Here is a 15,681-nt window from a genome sequence, read left to right on the forward strand (position 1 = left end):
GTTGCATACAACATACGTGTATCACAATAAATTTTTTTTCATTTTTTAAGAAAATGCACGTATTGCATACAACACACGGGCATCGCAAGCATTGCACGTTTCGTCGATGACACTTCCTCTGAGACCCCGCCCTCCGCTCGACTTGTTTCAACGAGCCAAGCAAAAGAGAGACAGAGAATGTGTTCGCTCCATCACCTCTGTGAAGATGGCCCTTCATTCTTCAAATTTGAAAAAAATTATTAGAGTTCTGAATGCTCCTCGCAGAGTTCTGGAGTTTGCAATCCTTTATAGAAAGAGTTCCGTTATTTAAAGTAGAGAAAGTACCATTTTAAAAATCGGAGGGCCAACTTCACGACGCCCCTCATTATGTAAAAAATGACAATTTTTTTAGAGTTCTAGATAGATTTTTAAGTTCTATAGTTCTAGATAAGTTTTAAAAACAGTTCTGTTTAAAACAATAAGAAAAATTATATTTAAAATTCTCGAATTAGAAAACGAAAAATGGCAAGAACTCTACCAATTTTGGTTTTAGCGCGTCGCGTGTTAATAATAATCTTTAGAACTCGTGAGGGGCTAACCAGAACTCTGAATAAAACATTGGATTTTCAAAAAAATTGATTGTTTATTAAACACGTAAAATTTTTTTTCGGAAATTCGATGTTTCATTCAGAGTTCTGGTTAGCCCCTCACGAGTTCTGAAGATTATTATTAACACTCGGAACGCTAAAACCAAAATTGAAAGAGTTGTCGCCGATTTTTGTCCCTCGAGTCGAATATTTCCATGTCCCTCGGATCGAAAGATTTTTTCGGAAATCCGACATTCCATTCAGAGTTCGATAACTGAGTGTGGATCGCGAGGATAATTGAGTGTGGATGTCGCGTATTTAACAGATTGGTTGAAGGGCCGGCGTCTCTATAGCAGAGAAGTCTGCTTCCTGGGCGCGCGGGACACAGAGCGGGTGATCCTACAGAAAAAATACTATAAAAATATGATAAATGGAGCACGTGGAGGATGAAGCACATTGCCCAAGTCTGCTAGCTTGGGCAATTATACTATTACTCCTACGTGCATATAGGTAATATGCGTCGTGTTGCCCATCGTCGAGGGGGGCATAATGTCCCCAGGCAGTATAATATATACTATAAAATTTATTCTATGCCCACTGTCGGGGGGGGCGAACTGTCCCCCGACAATAAACTATATAGAAATGGCGTCGGGCCTATGCTTATAATAATACTGTATTTACTCCGGGGGACTTCCCCCCGGGGAACATTTATTGTTTAAATAAAGTTATAGTCAAAGTTTTCCAACCTTTCTCCGTTGATATCTTATTTAAACATTTATTGTTTAAATAAAGTTTTATGTTAAAGTTTTCCAACCTTTCTCCGTTGATATCTCCGCTTCTACTGGGAGTAGAGAGTCGTCAATGTAGTCGAAAATGTAGGGTTTTGAGAGGACTTTATTTTGGTGCCAGAACCAGGCCTGTATCTCTAACCGTTTAGGAGATATAGAAGATTAAAGTTTTCCAACCTTTTTCCGTTGATATCTCCGCTTCTACTGGGAGTAGAGAGTCGTCCATGTAGTCGAAAATGTAGGGTTTTGAGAGGACTTTATTTTGTTGCCAGAACCAGGCCTGTATCTCTAACCGTTTAGGAGATATCGAAGATTAAAGTTTTCCAACCTTTCTCCGTTGATATCTCCGCTTCTACTGGGAGTAGAGAGTCGTCCATGTAGTCGAAAATGTAGGGTTTTGAGAGGACTTTATTTTGGTGCCAGACCCAGGCCTGTAGGCTTTCCTCAAAGGAAAGTAGAATCGAACATCGATTCATCGATCGAACATCGTTCTTTTCGGGTAAGTTCCATTTGGTGATTGCGTCCGAGCAGGTTATCATTTTGTTTCTGTTTAGCATTCAGCAAGAAATAAGGATAGAACGTTCGCGGCTGACGCGATCGCCAAGTGGAACGTACTCCGTGTTGACACGTCAAATTGTCAATTTTACAATACGGAATCCAATTCCAACCTCCGAATCGAACAATGACGCTTAACCAAACTTTAATAATATTCACCGAACAATGGCATTGGGAAATTGTCTGATTAGACGTTTGGAGTCAGAATTAAGAGAGCGAGAGAGGGAAAGAAAGACAATTTTACAATACGCATACTTGCGCTCCGCTCCGGGTTTCCTCACGTCATTATGGCATTTAATCGTAATTTCTAACACCAAGACAACGCATTTATCGCTACAACACGAACAGGTCAGCGCGTTCCCGATGATTTTGGTTATTTTACTGATAAACTCTCGCGATACTTCGTTGTAAAGCATTTCGCTTTTCACAGTAGTGTTGAGGTTAGGCTTCTGTTCTAGTTTCACTCTTACGTTCACTATCTTTCCCTTCCGCACGAAATACGGGCATGTACACGATTTGCGTGAAATCACGCAAGAAAGTGAAGAGAAAAGGCGAGAGCACGTCGCGAGAAATCTGCTCAGACTGTGCGATGTGACTACTGTTTGACCGTTTGTGAACGAAAGAGGTTAACTCGCGAGCACAGAGGCCGAAGATGCCGAGATTCAGGATGCTGCCCCGTACATCGCAAATCGTAGCGCTCTGCTCCGCCGCGAATTTCATCAACGCTGCAGACCGAGTCATCATGCCGATCGCGATCGTGCCAATGACCGATGAGTTTAAGTGGAACCTGTACTTGCAAGGCTGGATACTCTCTGCCTTCGCTTTCGGATACTTTACCAGTCAGGTGAAGTAACAAACTACTTATGTATCATTGTTATGTAAACATGTATATTTGTATCAATGTGTTGTTTTGTTTCTTCTTTAAGATTATCGGTGCTAGTACAGCGAGTCGCTTTGGTTGCAAGACAGTACTCATGCTAGCAGTTCTGTTATGGTCAATTAGTACAGTGGTCACTCCGTTGCTAGTACAGTCTTTGCCATTGTTGATAGTTTGCAGGGTAGTTTTAGGACTCTGTGAAGGATTAGGTAAGTTTGAAGTAATGGTAGGACATCCAGTGGTAGGATTACGATTTATTATATTGTTGATTATTATATTATTATATTGTGTGATATAACAGTCAATAGGTTGTTCTTTCTCCACAGGCCTACCAGTGTTATTTCACTTATTTGCCCATAATGTTTCTATGGAGGAAAGATCACGTGCTTTTGGTTATTTGATAGCTGCCGGCTCTGTCGGCCGAGTGGTCGCATCTGTTGTAAGTTTAATCATACGGAAGATCGTATTTTACAAGTTACAGGTAAATACTTATGTTCTCCACTGTACTCTCTTTTCCAGATATGCCCACGCTTGGCATGGCAAAGTGGATTTTACCTATTTGAGACTACAGGTATTTTGTGGACTTTGTTGTGGCTGATACTGTATCAGGAAACTAACTCTCAGGACGAAATACCGTTATTTGTTCCTAAGGTGAATTTCTAGGTTGTTATTTACATTTGATTACTGTGCGATAGATACAACACGCATTTCTGAATATTTGATAGGTAACTCAAAATAGAAACTTGCGATGGACCGAATTTATTGTTCATTGGCCTCTGGGCTTTGTACATAGCGCATTTTGCAATGAACTGGACTAATTATATAATAATGCAATGGCTGCCAACTTACTTGGCAAGAAATCTGTCCGCGGATAAGAGAAGCATCAGCTTGACGGCTCTCCCTTACATTGTTAACTCTCTTATTGGTATTGGTGAGTGAGCACAATAGCAAATTGCAATCTTCCAATTTTATTAAAATGTGTCTGGAAAAACATTTTTCTTGTTTGTTTTATCGCAGTTGCTGGTCATAGTGCTGATAGCTTGATACAAAAGAGGTGGTCGGTATTGTCCGTGAGAAGATTAATGACAAATATAGGCCTAGTAGGACCAGGTGCATTCCTATTGGCTTTCTGTGCCGTTGATAATCTCCTCGCGGCAGTCATGTATGTGCAACAATCTCTATATCACTATACATTTGCACTATCGTTTGTTTTGCTTTCATGATAATGGGATTTTGCATGAATCACACGCGAATTGCAATTTTGCAGCTTCGTTTCGATATCCATGGGCCTCTGTGCGTGCAATTCTGCCGGGCATCTCAGCAATCACGCGGATATAGCTCCGAATCATGGGGGGAGTTACATTCGCAGTTTCAAATACGATTGTAAGGATACTTTTGAAGTATACATCTACATATCACAGTGTAGCATTGATTAATATGTCACGTGGTCCATTCTTAGGCGAAAGTACCTGGAATTCTATGCGGCCCGCTGACGGCCGAGCTAGTGACTGCCTCGCACGGCTGATGGATGCCGGTGTTTGTGTTAGCGGCCGCAATTAATTTCACTGGGGCTATAATATACCAAAACCACAGCTCGGCGCTTCCAGTATTGTGATATGTTCTATCCTTCGGGCAACGGTTGCGCATCACCGAAGAGAAGGGAGCGTTTGAGTGTCCGTTGAAGACCATGCAGAGATGCATATTTGCATTGAGTCTGTTATGAGCGATTTTCTAGTTTTAACTGTGAATACCCGCGAAAGTTACACACCACAAACACTACACGCATATATACATATACATTCGTACACATTTATGCGGCGCGTTCGATTCATTACGCATCGGCCAGTCGATAACATATCAAGTTGCTGTATTTATATTTTAATTGAGTGATCATCATTGAATTAGTTGAATGTGATTTTCAGAAATAGTGCCATAGTCTCTATTTATATAGCATGGATGTACAGGACGAGATTGGCTTAAAGGATTAACCGAGGACGTGTTTGCGAAATTTATTATGCGCTTTAATTTATATTATATGTATATATATATATATACACACATATTATATATATATATATATATATATACACATAGTGAATTAATGCGGAAAACATTTTGTGATATGTTCTGATATATCAGATTTTAATTTAACCAGAGTTATATAGGACACGAAGTGTATATTCTATATATAACGCGTAAGACTGTATATAAAAGAAATTTGAACTTTCACGTTTATATATATATATATATTTTTAAGTAATTTAAAACATCGAAGAAAGAGAAGAGGAGCAAGAGAGACACGATTGATCGGTGTGTCGCGGGGAAGTCGGCAAAACAGCAAGGTTTACATGACCTTAAAATTTACAAATGGTTAACAGTAACACAAAGCGAGCTGATTCTAAGAAGCAAGACGATGCTTTTATGCGGCCATCAGACGCGACTGACATTATATTATATGGTTTACAAGAGCAGGTCCTTTCTTAAGTATTCCGACCGCAATATCTGCGACAATTTATTTGTGAGTACACTTTTGTTCAGAATGTCCAATCCTGTTTTAATAAAAGCGTGATCTTCGCAAGCAGTCGCATTCGATTGTTTCCAAGTACCAGCGAGTTTCGCGTCGACGAGCTCCAAGTTATTCTCAGGCGAGAACGTGTCCTTGCTCCGTCCAACGACATCGGCGGACGTGTCCGAACAGCGATTTTCCTCGATGTCCTCTCTCGCGCTTCTCTCCGTATCACCGCAGGTGTTTTCGCATTTCCCGTAAAAGCAAGGCGACCCGATATCGAGGCTCGCGAGTGTACCTGCTATATCGCTCGCTACTTTCGCGTCTCGTAAACGCTCGTCCGCCTCGACATCGGGCAACTTGCGAGTCCTGCCGATGTAATCTTGCAAATACTTCTCGATAGAAGCTCTGACGCTCGTTCTCTGTGCGCCGTCGCCTTTAAACGTCATGCCCGTATCTTGCTTTTCGCACCATCTGACACCATCAACGATACCACGCGCGTGTGCATTCGTATGCACAGATCGCGTCTTCGCGGCAACAAGCCCCGGCGACAAGTTGTCGCCGCTCGAACGTTCATCCGCTGACGTACTCGCGGCTCCGCCGAATAGCGCAGGTGTCGTGTCTTCGTCGATTAAATCGAGGTTGCTCGGATGGTCGTAACCTGCCGATTCGAACCTTGCTCTTCGCTTGGGAAAAATGATCCTTCTCGCGATTTCGACGTCCCTCTCCAAGCTCGGCCTGCTCGCTGCCGCTTGTAAGACGTCGGTCGCGCTTTTGCGCAGGTAACGGTTCGCACCGGGTCTCAGGTGCCGCTTCTGAAGTCTGTCCATGTCACGCGTCATCTCGCCGATTATCGCGCGCCCCTTGCTCGTGCAGACGTCGGCCTTCTCCTTCGTCCAATTCTGGCCCTGCTGCAACGCTCGCCAAGCCGACTTTACGTATTCTACCTCGCGGTTTATGTCGCTTTGCTTATCTGGAGTGTGAATGATTATTGTTCTTTCTTTGTGCAGGTCTGGATACAATCGCGATTGGGGGAATTCTTTAAAGGAGAAAAAGCGAGCAGGAAAATGGCCAAAACAAAGAGACTCACGTCCGGCATTCAGTCTTTTGCTCGCTGTTCCAGTCCTCCGGCCCTCCTTGTCGAGTTCCGGCAGGCAGGCGTCCCGATCAGGACCTGTTGAGTCTGGATTATCCGTTATGAAGTCAACGCGCGAATTTAATTCCGGCAGGACTGACGTTTCCCGTCTCACAAGGGCCGCGTTACGATTCAATACAGACTTGGTCAACGTAGGAGCTACATATACAGTCAACGGATATTAATTCCCGCGGGTTAGAATATATAGGGTTAGAGTCTTTTTAATAATCTCTAAATCTTAATATAGGCAAATATTTCGAAAATGTGCAATTTTACAAAACAAATGTTTCAAATAAAAGTTAGGAATCGGACGTCTTAAGACGTTCTAACCCGAACATATATATATAAAAGTTGCATGGTTTAAAGGCAGACGTACAATAGTGCCCTTGATTTGACCTTGAAACGTGTATTTAGGGTCAAATAAAGATCATCTTAATTTTTCCAAATGGAAATCTTAATTTTTTATTATATCTTCTTTTTCTACCAATTAATTTTAACAACTTTTGTCTGAAATATTTTTTTATTTGACTATTTTTATTATATTTTATTATATTTAAGCAAAATTTGATAATTTTTTCAATATTTAACTTTCGATATCTCGCTATTTGTCTGAAAAAAAAATAGTACTTGACTTTTTTATTCTACTTGATTTCAAGAATATATTGTTAGAATAGCGTCCTGACTTTTGTTAATTTGGTGATTTTGAAATTTCCAAAAGTCGATAAGTCGATAAAAGTCGATAATTGTCCCCCTTTAAACCATACAACATTTGAAACATCTCATTTGAAACATCTTTTTGTAAAGTTGTACATTTTCGAAATATTTGCTTGTTAAAATTAAAAAGACTCACCCTGTAAAGCAGAGCTTTCCTCTCATCGTATTCTTCATCCTTGTACACTTCCAAACAGTTGGAAGGTACGTCGGAGATGACATAAGAAAATCGTCCTGCTCGTTCACGCTCGATCAACGTTGTATACGGTGTTCAGCGTATATTTTAACGTACGAGTAAAATGGTATAGTATGATTTCTACTCGACACCTGTTTTCGCAAGAGCTGACCCTTGACCCGGGTTGCGCGCGGACGGCAGCGAGCGGACGTGCGGCGTTAATGAATTCGTGCGCTCGGCGCGGTCGGACAGGCGAAATTCGTAGACGAGATTCCTTGTTGCCGGGACTCTCACGCGACTCGGGCGCACTTTTTTGCCCTGCTTTGTTATATTCTCCGCTATCTGTTTCGGAGAGTTTTCTCATTAACGTCGATAATGAGCCGCTCTCGTAACGGGAAAAGAGATCTCGCTGCGATCTCAACGAAATTTTTAACTACAGCACGCGTACTACGCGTACAATTTCTAGAGAGAAAGAGAGAGGGGGGGAGTGGGATTAATTAAAGGCCACGCGTTTAATTAAAAAGAACAGAAGCACCGATTGAGCGTACAATGTCGCGCCCAGCTTTAGCTGCACGAAACCCCTTCCTGGACCGCTTCGTCTGGATTAAATTTGGAACCGTGTCGAGTCGTGGACTGCCATTGATGTCGTTACTCGACCGATCCTTTCGCGGATCCAGATTGCCAGCGGGATCGCTGTGCGCCTTGGGAGCCCACGAGGATTTTGACGATTGCTGCCGCTCGACGTTAGCCAGACGCGCTCTGCAATTGGTGGAGTCGCAACTTTACTTGGTCGTCTTGAAATTGTTCGAACGCGTAGCGACCAGCGTGCACTGAATCGCGATTATCAACGAAAAAAGAAGCACGGCCTTTACCTTGTGCAAACATTTGTGCGCTCGGAGCCTTCGCAGCGCCGTTCGTCTCCGCCTTTGTTGTCCTGCGCGGAATACTGTGATTCCGTCGTTCCTTTAGCCGGCTTTCGAGCAGCGCGCCGCGATTTCCGCAAGTGCCTGGAAATTCGCGTTCCACAGACTTCTATATATAAGCTAGACTGAGAACTTCCATTAGTTTTCATGTATAAAAGCATCCCTTACGTAAAACATAGAATCATGCGTGTATGCGTATTGCAAGGTCCCGAAAGGAATGTAACTGCACCACACAGGCATTTGTATTCTAGAAAATGTTAATATTTATCCAATATTTAATATTTATGTGAACATTGAATGTGTTATTGAATGCGACATTGCAAGAGGGAATATTAAATATTGGATAAATATTGACATTTTCTGGAGTAAAAATGCCTGTACGGTTCAGTTCGGTTCAGTTCAATATATGGCTCCGGACTGCATTCAGTTTTGTCCATACGCCATTTTCCAGTGGTATGAAGGTAAAAGAAAAACAGGGACGACGCGTACGCAGTCTCCACGATCAAAAAATATGTCTAGTTACAGGAACCACATCCAACCGCCACGGAGGTGAACAAGAGACTCTATGCCTGTACGGTGCAGATACGTGCCTTTCGGGACCTTGCAACGCGCACGTGCGAAATTTTAATACACATTGTTAGGGGACATGTAAAAGAGGACCAGTTATCGGTCTGGTGCAGCGATTTTTAACCGATGTGTCGTGAGAGGATCCAAGGTGTGCCGTGAAAATTTTTAAGAATTTTAATTGTCATCTTTTTATTACAAATTATAATAAATTGTTTTGTTTTCATTTTTTGGCCGTGATGGTGCATTTTGTTCGTGTAGTAATAGATAAATCAAAAAAGATATATTCTTCTTTTGATCGTCATAATTTAAGTGTGCCGCGGAAGTTCAACTATAGGTTTAAGTGTGCCGTGAGATAAAAAAGGTTGAAAAATACTGGTTTAGTATATAATATAGAAGTCTGTGGTCCCGTCATTCCATGCGCGTGCAACCGCCGCACGAGCGTGCAATTTGGGTGCTCACCTCGTCGCTGAGAGCGCGGGCAATCGTCCGTCGGATTGAGCCGCCGGCCCCGACGGCGCTTCTCGCTCTGCGTCCTGCAGGAAAACTGTCAAGGCGTTAATTCTGTTGTACTCCTCGCGATTTTGCTCCTTGGCGCGGGCCGCGATCTGACTCGTCGCGATCCGAAGGGTGTCGACGCGCGATGAGGCGTCGGATCGCCTCGATGACGTCTCGAGGATGAAGGAAACTGTCTAAGCGGACAGTTCTCCCCTTTTCGGAACTTTCTTCAAGTTACACTCGATGGGATTGTATCTTCCACTTTTCAGCGAGCCTTTCGAGCTCCAAGCGACCAGGCTCGCACGGGAAGAGAAGGCCCGTGGATTGCGCGGCGGTCATCGATGACAACCTTCCCGGCACGATGATCGCGAGCGAGCGACGTCAAGACTCGATTTAACAAGAGAAGAACACTGGAAAGGGGGGAGGGGAGCAGGGAAGAGCGAATGTAGGAATGGTCGCAAGTCGAATTTGAAATCAGAAGAACAGAACGTCGCAGATATTTATCAGTCTTTATTCGTGTAACTAATCGACAGATCAAAATATATTATATTATTTTTATATATATTTATATTTATATATGTATAGATGTCGTCCTTTACGACGACATCCGATACAGCTAAACCCCCAGGCGACGGGATCGCGCCGGGCCTCGTTTATCACTGATATAATTTGAGATACAAGGAAAATGTTTTGCGCTCGTAGTTTCTTAGTCGATATTAAATGCCATGCAATCGGGCCGTGAGTTGCGAAAGCTCAAATCAAGTCCAGCTTGATCCTTTTGTGCGGGTTCTTCTCACGTAGTATAAAGAGGGGGAGAGAGAGAGAGAGAGAGAGAGAGAGATGTAAAGAGTGTGAAAGCAACAACACTGCGCGATATTATTCATTACGTACGACTTTCCTATAGAGATCTCGTCCTAGAAATTAGCGCGAGTTGACCGTTACACCCTACATTGTCGCGCCTCGACGTCCGGCCAACGAGAGAGTCGTTGGGTCCTGCGCGGGCGAGAGAGCCGCGTGAAGGACGAGCGCGTCCGTGAGACTACGAGTACTTGCGAAGCTTCTAAAGGGATCCGCGTGGTCGCTCGGGCATATCGGTGGCGGAAGAGGTCGGAACGGAAGATACGAACGAAGAATCAAGCTGACACAGGGACAACGTATAGGGGGTGGGCAGGAAGGGACGAAGGCGAAGGAGAGAGAGGACGTGAGATATCCGGCTGTTCCCCGCTGTCTTCGCGATGGTCGCGGCGAATTCTCTGACGAGGCTCACGATGCCGCGAACAGTGCGAGCTCGTCCGGGGTGATCTCGGCTTTGACTCTTCGAGGACACCGTCGTCGCTGCCGTCGAAGCGAAATAGGCCTCGGGAATCGTTGGCGAGAAGTCAATTGCGCGCGAACGCACGACGTTCCGCAAGCCGCTCGTGCTCGCAGGAGTCGGATGGCGGCTGGAAGAATGTGCGCGAATTTTCGCGCTCCGAGCGCGCGGTGGCATTTTTTTCTTTGGTTTTCCCTCCTTTTCTGGAAGATCTTACGCCACCGTGTGTGTGTGTGTGTGTGTGTGTGTGTGCGTTCTCGCTCGGTGCGCCAAGCGTGTGTGATTCGAGAAGTGACTTCTTCGCTCGGCGGAATGAGATAAGCACCTTCGTATAAAATAGCTCGACGAACGTAGCACCGTTTCCAGCATCTCGAACATCGTCTCCCTGCGCCGAACGAGTGGATCGAAAAGGATCCTGGTAAATTCACAAAAGCCGCAAGGTCGACTCCCTGATCCCTGCCGGTCGGCAAATTCATTCTGAGGGTTCTTTTCCCGCCAACTGTGGTCATTATCCGATAGGCGATACGCCTCAGCGCGACTCAACTTTCTGCGGGTTTCTGAGGTACTCTCTGACATCCTAGTAACACAACCGTCCCATCAGACAGAATCACAAACGGCAGTTGGAGCGACGAGAACACAACGAGCGGAAGGGAACGTTGCAGTAAGAGAAAATAAATAAATAAATAAGAGTAAAGTGGAAAAAATAAATAAAAAATAAATAACGAAGAAGCAGGAATTTTGTTCCCCCAGCGCGGCTTGGGACCAGGAAACTCGCCGAATGAATTCTACGAGGCTCGCTTTTCAAGCTTGTCTGCTTCTCCGCGGTGGTTTCTGTGCGTATACGCGATACGATACGGGGATGCGAACAATCCTCTCTCCCTTCGCAGCTGCTCGGGGTCTCTCGGCTGGGGTCCCAGCAGGCTGCTCGCACTCTATTCTACCTATTAAACCTCCGCCCAGCGCTCTAATTCTGCTGCTTCGTGGCCTCGTGCGGCAGCACGACGCGCTTGATGAGCCCGGGCGGCGCGTCGTAGCTCTGCGAACCGCGCTCGTCGCCGCGGTCCAGGGACGACAGCAGGCTTCTGGACGCGTTCGGCGAGGTCAGGCATTCGTGGACAAAGCTGCACACCGTGTTGACGTAGACGTCGCGGTAGGTCGCGTAGTGCTTGACGTGCGGCGAGTTGGTGAACAGCACCAGCTGTACTCGCACGCCGTGCTCGGCTCGGCGACTGGCGAATTTCTCGACGTCCTGGACAGATTTCAGGAACTGAGTTAGTCCTAGCGCGGTCACTTTCTCCGCGTGGGAGGACCCGCTCGCACTTCGGACCGGTGCGATCTTGAAGAGCGAGTCAACGACGACGCACGTCTCTCTCTCTCTCTCTCTCTCTCTCTCTCTCCTCTCTCTCTCTCTCTCTCTCTCTCTCTTTCTCATTCGTGAAAAGTGAGGAAGCGCGTCCGGCGGAAATCTGAGACTATGAGAGACGTGCTCGTCGCTGCGAGGCTGTGATCACGCAACGCGAAAGGAACTCACGGACGCTGGGATCAGAGTGTCGCTGTTGGAGTACAAGAACAGTTGAGGCCAAGAGTACGCTTCCTCGGCGAGGGCGATCGGGTTCGTTTGGATGGGAGTTCTGCTGAAGGCCTGCGCGATCACCTGAACAAAAATGAATCGGCTCATCAGCTGGTAGCATTGCTGCAAAGCTGAAGCGCTCTGTTTTAGTGAGCGATGCAACTCATCAACAACCATGACGAGAACGTGCAAAGTGTATCCGGAGATTGATAGAAACTGATAAATCATCTCGTGCCTGTCGATGGCAATCGGCGGATCGAGATGATCGACAAAAGACGATGCTGAAGACTTGAGGTTTTCGCTCACTTTAACGCAGCTTCACGATGCTCCACGATGAGGCAACTGATTTTGCCGAGCAAGCAAGTCTGCCATCGCAGAATCGGAAGCGACAAGAATACAACGAACGTCGTGATTAAGGAAAGACAAAAGAGCGATTCTGAACCGCGGCAAACGGAAAGACGTAGTACGTTTACCTCGAAGAACCACAGCACGGAGATGAAGAACGTGATGACGAAGGACATCGGCAAGTTCGTGAGGGGATTGCCGCCGATGATCGCGCTGATCGCCTTGAAGAGTGCCGTTAATCTTCTCTCGCCGGGCGCGCTGTCGAATATCACTCCTCTGACCTGCAATTTCGGCAAAGCCGGAGATGAGTCAGTCGTACATCACGGCCGAAACTGTTCTTATGCAAAGCGGGCCGCCATCACGCGTTAAATATTAACGCAGCCGTCGAGTGTGTCGCCGATAATTCGCGGCTGACCACACATGCTTTCGCGTTGCCTCACTCCGCTTCGAATTTCCGCCGGATCTCAACAGACTCGTCGAGACGTTGAAGACTGTCGGGTCTCGTCGTACGACAATTTGTCAGTAAACATCAAGCTATAGCCGTTGCGTTCAGCAGAGGAAGCCTTGCGACTGTTGTAAAATTCGCGAACTGGTTGGTACACCCTCTTCACCTCGGCTGAATCCCACAGCACCACAACGTACACATTTCATCAATGTTACCGCTTCATACTCGACGACGTGAACGCCAAGTGTAACCCAAGTCGTACGTGACAAGCACATTGTCGAGCGGCGAATAATAATAACATCGACGAGTAACGTTACCGTTGCTCGACGTTCACTGGCTCCCCACCGAATTCCCGAAGATCGATTTTCCAAAAGACCCACAGTCGAAGGCCGATGTGAAAGCGGCAGCGTGAAAGTTCAGCTTCGAACTCCCGTGAGCTCCCCGCTGCCTACCTTGAACGGCGTATTGGCCTTTTGCATGGCGAGACTGACGTGCTGGTAGAGGATGGCGCCGCCGTTGCTGAAGACGTGGAAGAATATCGGGTGCTCGTCCAGCCGCTTGTCGGTGATCACCTGCAGCAGCCGCTTGCCGATATAAGGCATCTTATTCCTGCGCCAAAACAGACACTCCACCGGCGCGGTATAACGCAGCGTGATGCAACTGCGAAGATGAGCACAACGATACAGTGGATGCAGCTGGAATTAACGAGCGATTCGCAATCGCTCGGGCGTCACGCGCCGAGCATGCAGCATCGATCATTGTTTATCCGACCGGTTTGTCCCCAATGAAGCGGACGCGCGCCGAACCCAACTCGAGCGGTTTCACCGAGCAGGACTTCGCTTGCGATCGATCTCGCGAATAATGCATCGACGGAGGGAGAGAGAGAGAGAGAGAGAGAGAGAGAAAGCCGGAAGTCAGATCGCGTTGCCTCCGAGGTCGGAATCGCGTCCAGCACGCGAGGGGTGCTCTTCTGCTTCGTCTGGTGCCGTCTCGGCTCTCTCTCTCTCTCTCTCTCTCTCTCTCTCTCTCTCTCTCTCTCTCTCTCTCTCTCTCTCGTCTTCCCACTCATACTCGCGAACTCGCGTAAGAAAGCGGCCTACATGGGCGGAAATACCTCTTCTCCTCGTAGATCGCGCTGTATTTGGCCAGGTATCGGTCTTGACAGCCGGCCCATCCTAGTAGGACAACCACCGGTCGCTTATCCTCCTCGTACACGAACACAAACTCTTCCCGTTGATCTTGCCCGGTCGTCGTCAGCGTCGGATCCTTCGAAGACGGCGGGAACGGCGGGAACATGATGTAATAATCCAGGTCCTCCTGGTCGCTCATCTCTCCCGATTGCCGTGCTGTTCGCGAGGAGGAGGACGAAAGGGACGAAGGAGGACGAGGAGGAGGAGAACGTGAGAAAGAAAGAAGGAGAGAGAGAGAGAGAGAGAGAGAGAGAGAAGAGAGAGTGAGAGAGGAGGAGGTGCAACAGAGGTACAAGGGGGCGCGCGCGCGCGGGCATAAACTAGCTACACCAGGATAGCCTCTCTTCGTCGCTCGACTCGTCGGACTTGCGTACACCGTTCGGAGCGCGCGAACGTGCCGTAGGATCGATATCCGTCGTGCGAGTTACAGGAGCTAGGTCGAGCCTACAGCGGACAATGGCGCCTACGGTCGCACGGAGGCGCACGCGTCTCTTCCTCAGGCGAAACTCCGGTATGAAGGCGAGACGGAGTAACCGGTCGAATCGGTTTAATTTCGGGTGAGGTCAAGGTTTCGATGGCGCGGAGAACGCACCTTTCGTTAGTCCCTGCGTTTCATTCACGACTCAACGCGTCATCACGCTTGCGTGTCTCTATGGACACACTGACGGATGCATTGGCGCAACGTCGATGTCACGCAGGTTATGACGTCCAGAGTGACGCTTGAATTTCACCGATGACAAATCAAGTCAGACTAATAAGTTAAGATCGTACTTCGAGCGCAATTTACAATTATTTACAGATATCGTGTGCACCGACAGCTTCGCCGTGCAAAGACCGCGAGGATGGAAAATCGACACTCCGGGGAAACGTCAGGGAGGATTCGCCTCTCGGCAAAATACAAGCTCCGAATTATTAAGATAATTCTATGGAAATAGAAGAGAGTACACACGGTTGGACGGAGTAACGAAAGTGACGATATATGCGACGAAGGAATATGGACATAGGGGATAATTTTCTTGTCCGCAGACTGAGACCGAATCCCGCGAGGTTATTCCTCACCTGATAATAATCCGGACGTTGAATTTACCGATTCGGCGATTTCGCCGAGCAATTTCTCCGCTTAATAATCAGTTGATCGAGTTTCGCGGATGGAGCAACGGAGAAGCAGGAATCTGTAAAATAGTGTTCCCATGGTAAGAGAAAAGCGCGGCTTGCTCGCCGCTCGCTCCACCGCACCGTCACGAATCCTACGTGGATCTTCTTCGATGCCCCAGATTAGTGGCGCCCACTGTAGCCGGCTTGCGACATCGTATAACGGGTTGTCATGAAGCAGGCGCCTCTCTCGCTGAATCGCTCGCAGCATCCGGGAGCTGCGCGCCGCCACCGGCCAGTCGCGCGACGCGAGATGAAATTGGAGCGACGAGGAGGAGAGGAAGTGTGCAAGGGAGAGAGAGAGAGAGAGAGAGAGAGAGAGAGAGAGAGAGAGAGAGAGAGAGAGAGAGTGATAGAGGAAGAGAGGAG

The 15,681-nt window shown here is 46.9% G+C and overlaps 3 protein-coding genes across 3 annotated transcripts; 1 reads left to right on the plus strand and 2 right to left on the minus strand.

Moving 5' to 3' along the window:
* The first annotated feature begins 1,844 nt into the window (after positions 1-1,844).
* LOC105190034 (sodium-dependent phosphate transport protein 1, chloroplastic) lies at positions 1,845-4,824 on the plus strand. The gene is given in 11 exon segments (XM_025298918.1): positions 1,845-2,257; positions 2,368-2,753; positions 2,836-2,995; positions 3,113-3,225; positions 3,306-3,437; positions 3,512-3,555; positions 3,557-3,717; positions 3,804-3,948; positions 4,054-4,135; positions 4,137-4,169; positions 4,246-4,824. Coding segments are annotated over 10 exon segments (1,218 nt in total). The 5' UTR covers positions 1,845-2,257; positions 2,368-2,561; the 3' UTR covers positions 4,402-4,824.
* Positions 4,825-5,159: 335 nt separating this feature from the next.
* LOC112588578 (uncharacterized) lies at positions 5,160-11,086 on the minus strand. Its single transcript, XM_025298911.1, has 7 exons — positions 11,039-11,086; positions 9,263-9,492; positions 8,186-8,320; positions 7,862-8,072; positions 7,278-7,655; positions 6,383-6,586; positions 5,160-6,265 (listed from the first exon to the last, which is right to left on the minus strand). The coding sequence occupies exons 1-5, from the start codon at positions 11,084-11,086 to the stop codon at positions 7,455-7,457; spliced, it is 825 nt and encodes a 274-aa protein (XP_025154696.1). The 3' UTR covers positions 5,160-6,265; positions 6,383-6,586; positions 7,278-7,454.
* Positions 9,789-14,356, minus strand: LOC105183025 (transmembrane protein 53). Its single transcript, XM_011140869.2, has 5 exons — positions 14,085-14,356; positions 13,423-13,630; positions 12,654-12,806; positions 12,142-12,264; positions 9,789-11,859 (listed from the first exon to the last, which is right to left on the minus strand). The coding sequence occupies exons 1-5, from the start codon at positions 14,297-14,299 to the stop codon at positions 11,575-11,577; spliced, it is 984 nt and encodes a 327-aa protein (XP_011139171.2). The 5' UTR covers positions 14,300-14,356; the 3' UTR covers positions 9,789-11,574.
* Between the last annotated feature and the right edge of the window lie 1,325 nt (positions 14,357-15,681).

The sequence above is a fragment of the Harpegnathos saltator genome, unplaced genomic scaffold, assembly GCF_003227715.2.
Source record: "Harpegnathos saltator strain DR-91 unplaced genomic scaffold, Hsal_v8.6 scaffold248, whole genome shotgun sequence".
Lineage (NCBI taxonomy): Eukaryota > Metazoa > Arthropoda > Insecta > Hymenoptera > Formicidae > Harpegnathos > Harpegnathos saltator.

Excerpts from the sequence above, each read along its gene's own strand:
- LOC112588578 (XM_025298911.1), bottom strand. The coding sequence starts at position 11,086 with ATGAATTTGCCGACCGGCAGGGATCAGGGAGTCGACCTTGCGGCTTTT. Across the intron at positions 8,321-9,262 it reads CCCGCGCTCTCAGCGACGAG|GCACTTGCGGAAATCGCGGC; the intron begins GTGAGCACCCAA and ends GCGAATTTCCAG. Across the intron at positions 8,073-8,185 it reads CGCACAAATGTTTGCACAAG|AGCGCGTCTGGCTAACGTCG; the intron begins GTAAAGGCCGTG and ends CACCAATTGCAG.
- LOC105183025 (XM_011140869.2), bottom strand. The coding sequence starts at position 14,299 with ATGAGCGACCAGGAGGACCTGGATTATTACATCATGTTCCCGCCGTTC. Across the intron at positions 13,631-14,084 it reads GCGATCTACGAGGAGAAGAG|TTGCATCACGCTGCGTTATA; the intron begins GTATTTCCGCCC and ends TCATCTTCGCAG. Across the intron at positions 12,807-13,422 it reads AGGCCAATACGCCGTTCAAG|GTCAGAGGAGTGATATTCGA; the intron begins GTAGGCAGCGGG and ends CCGAAATTGCAG.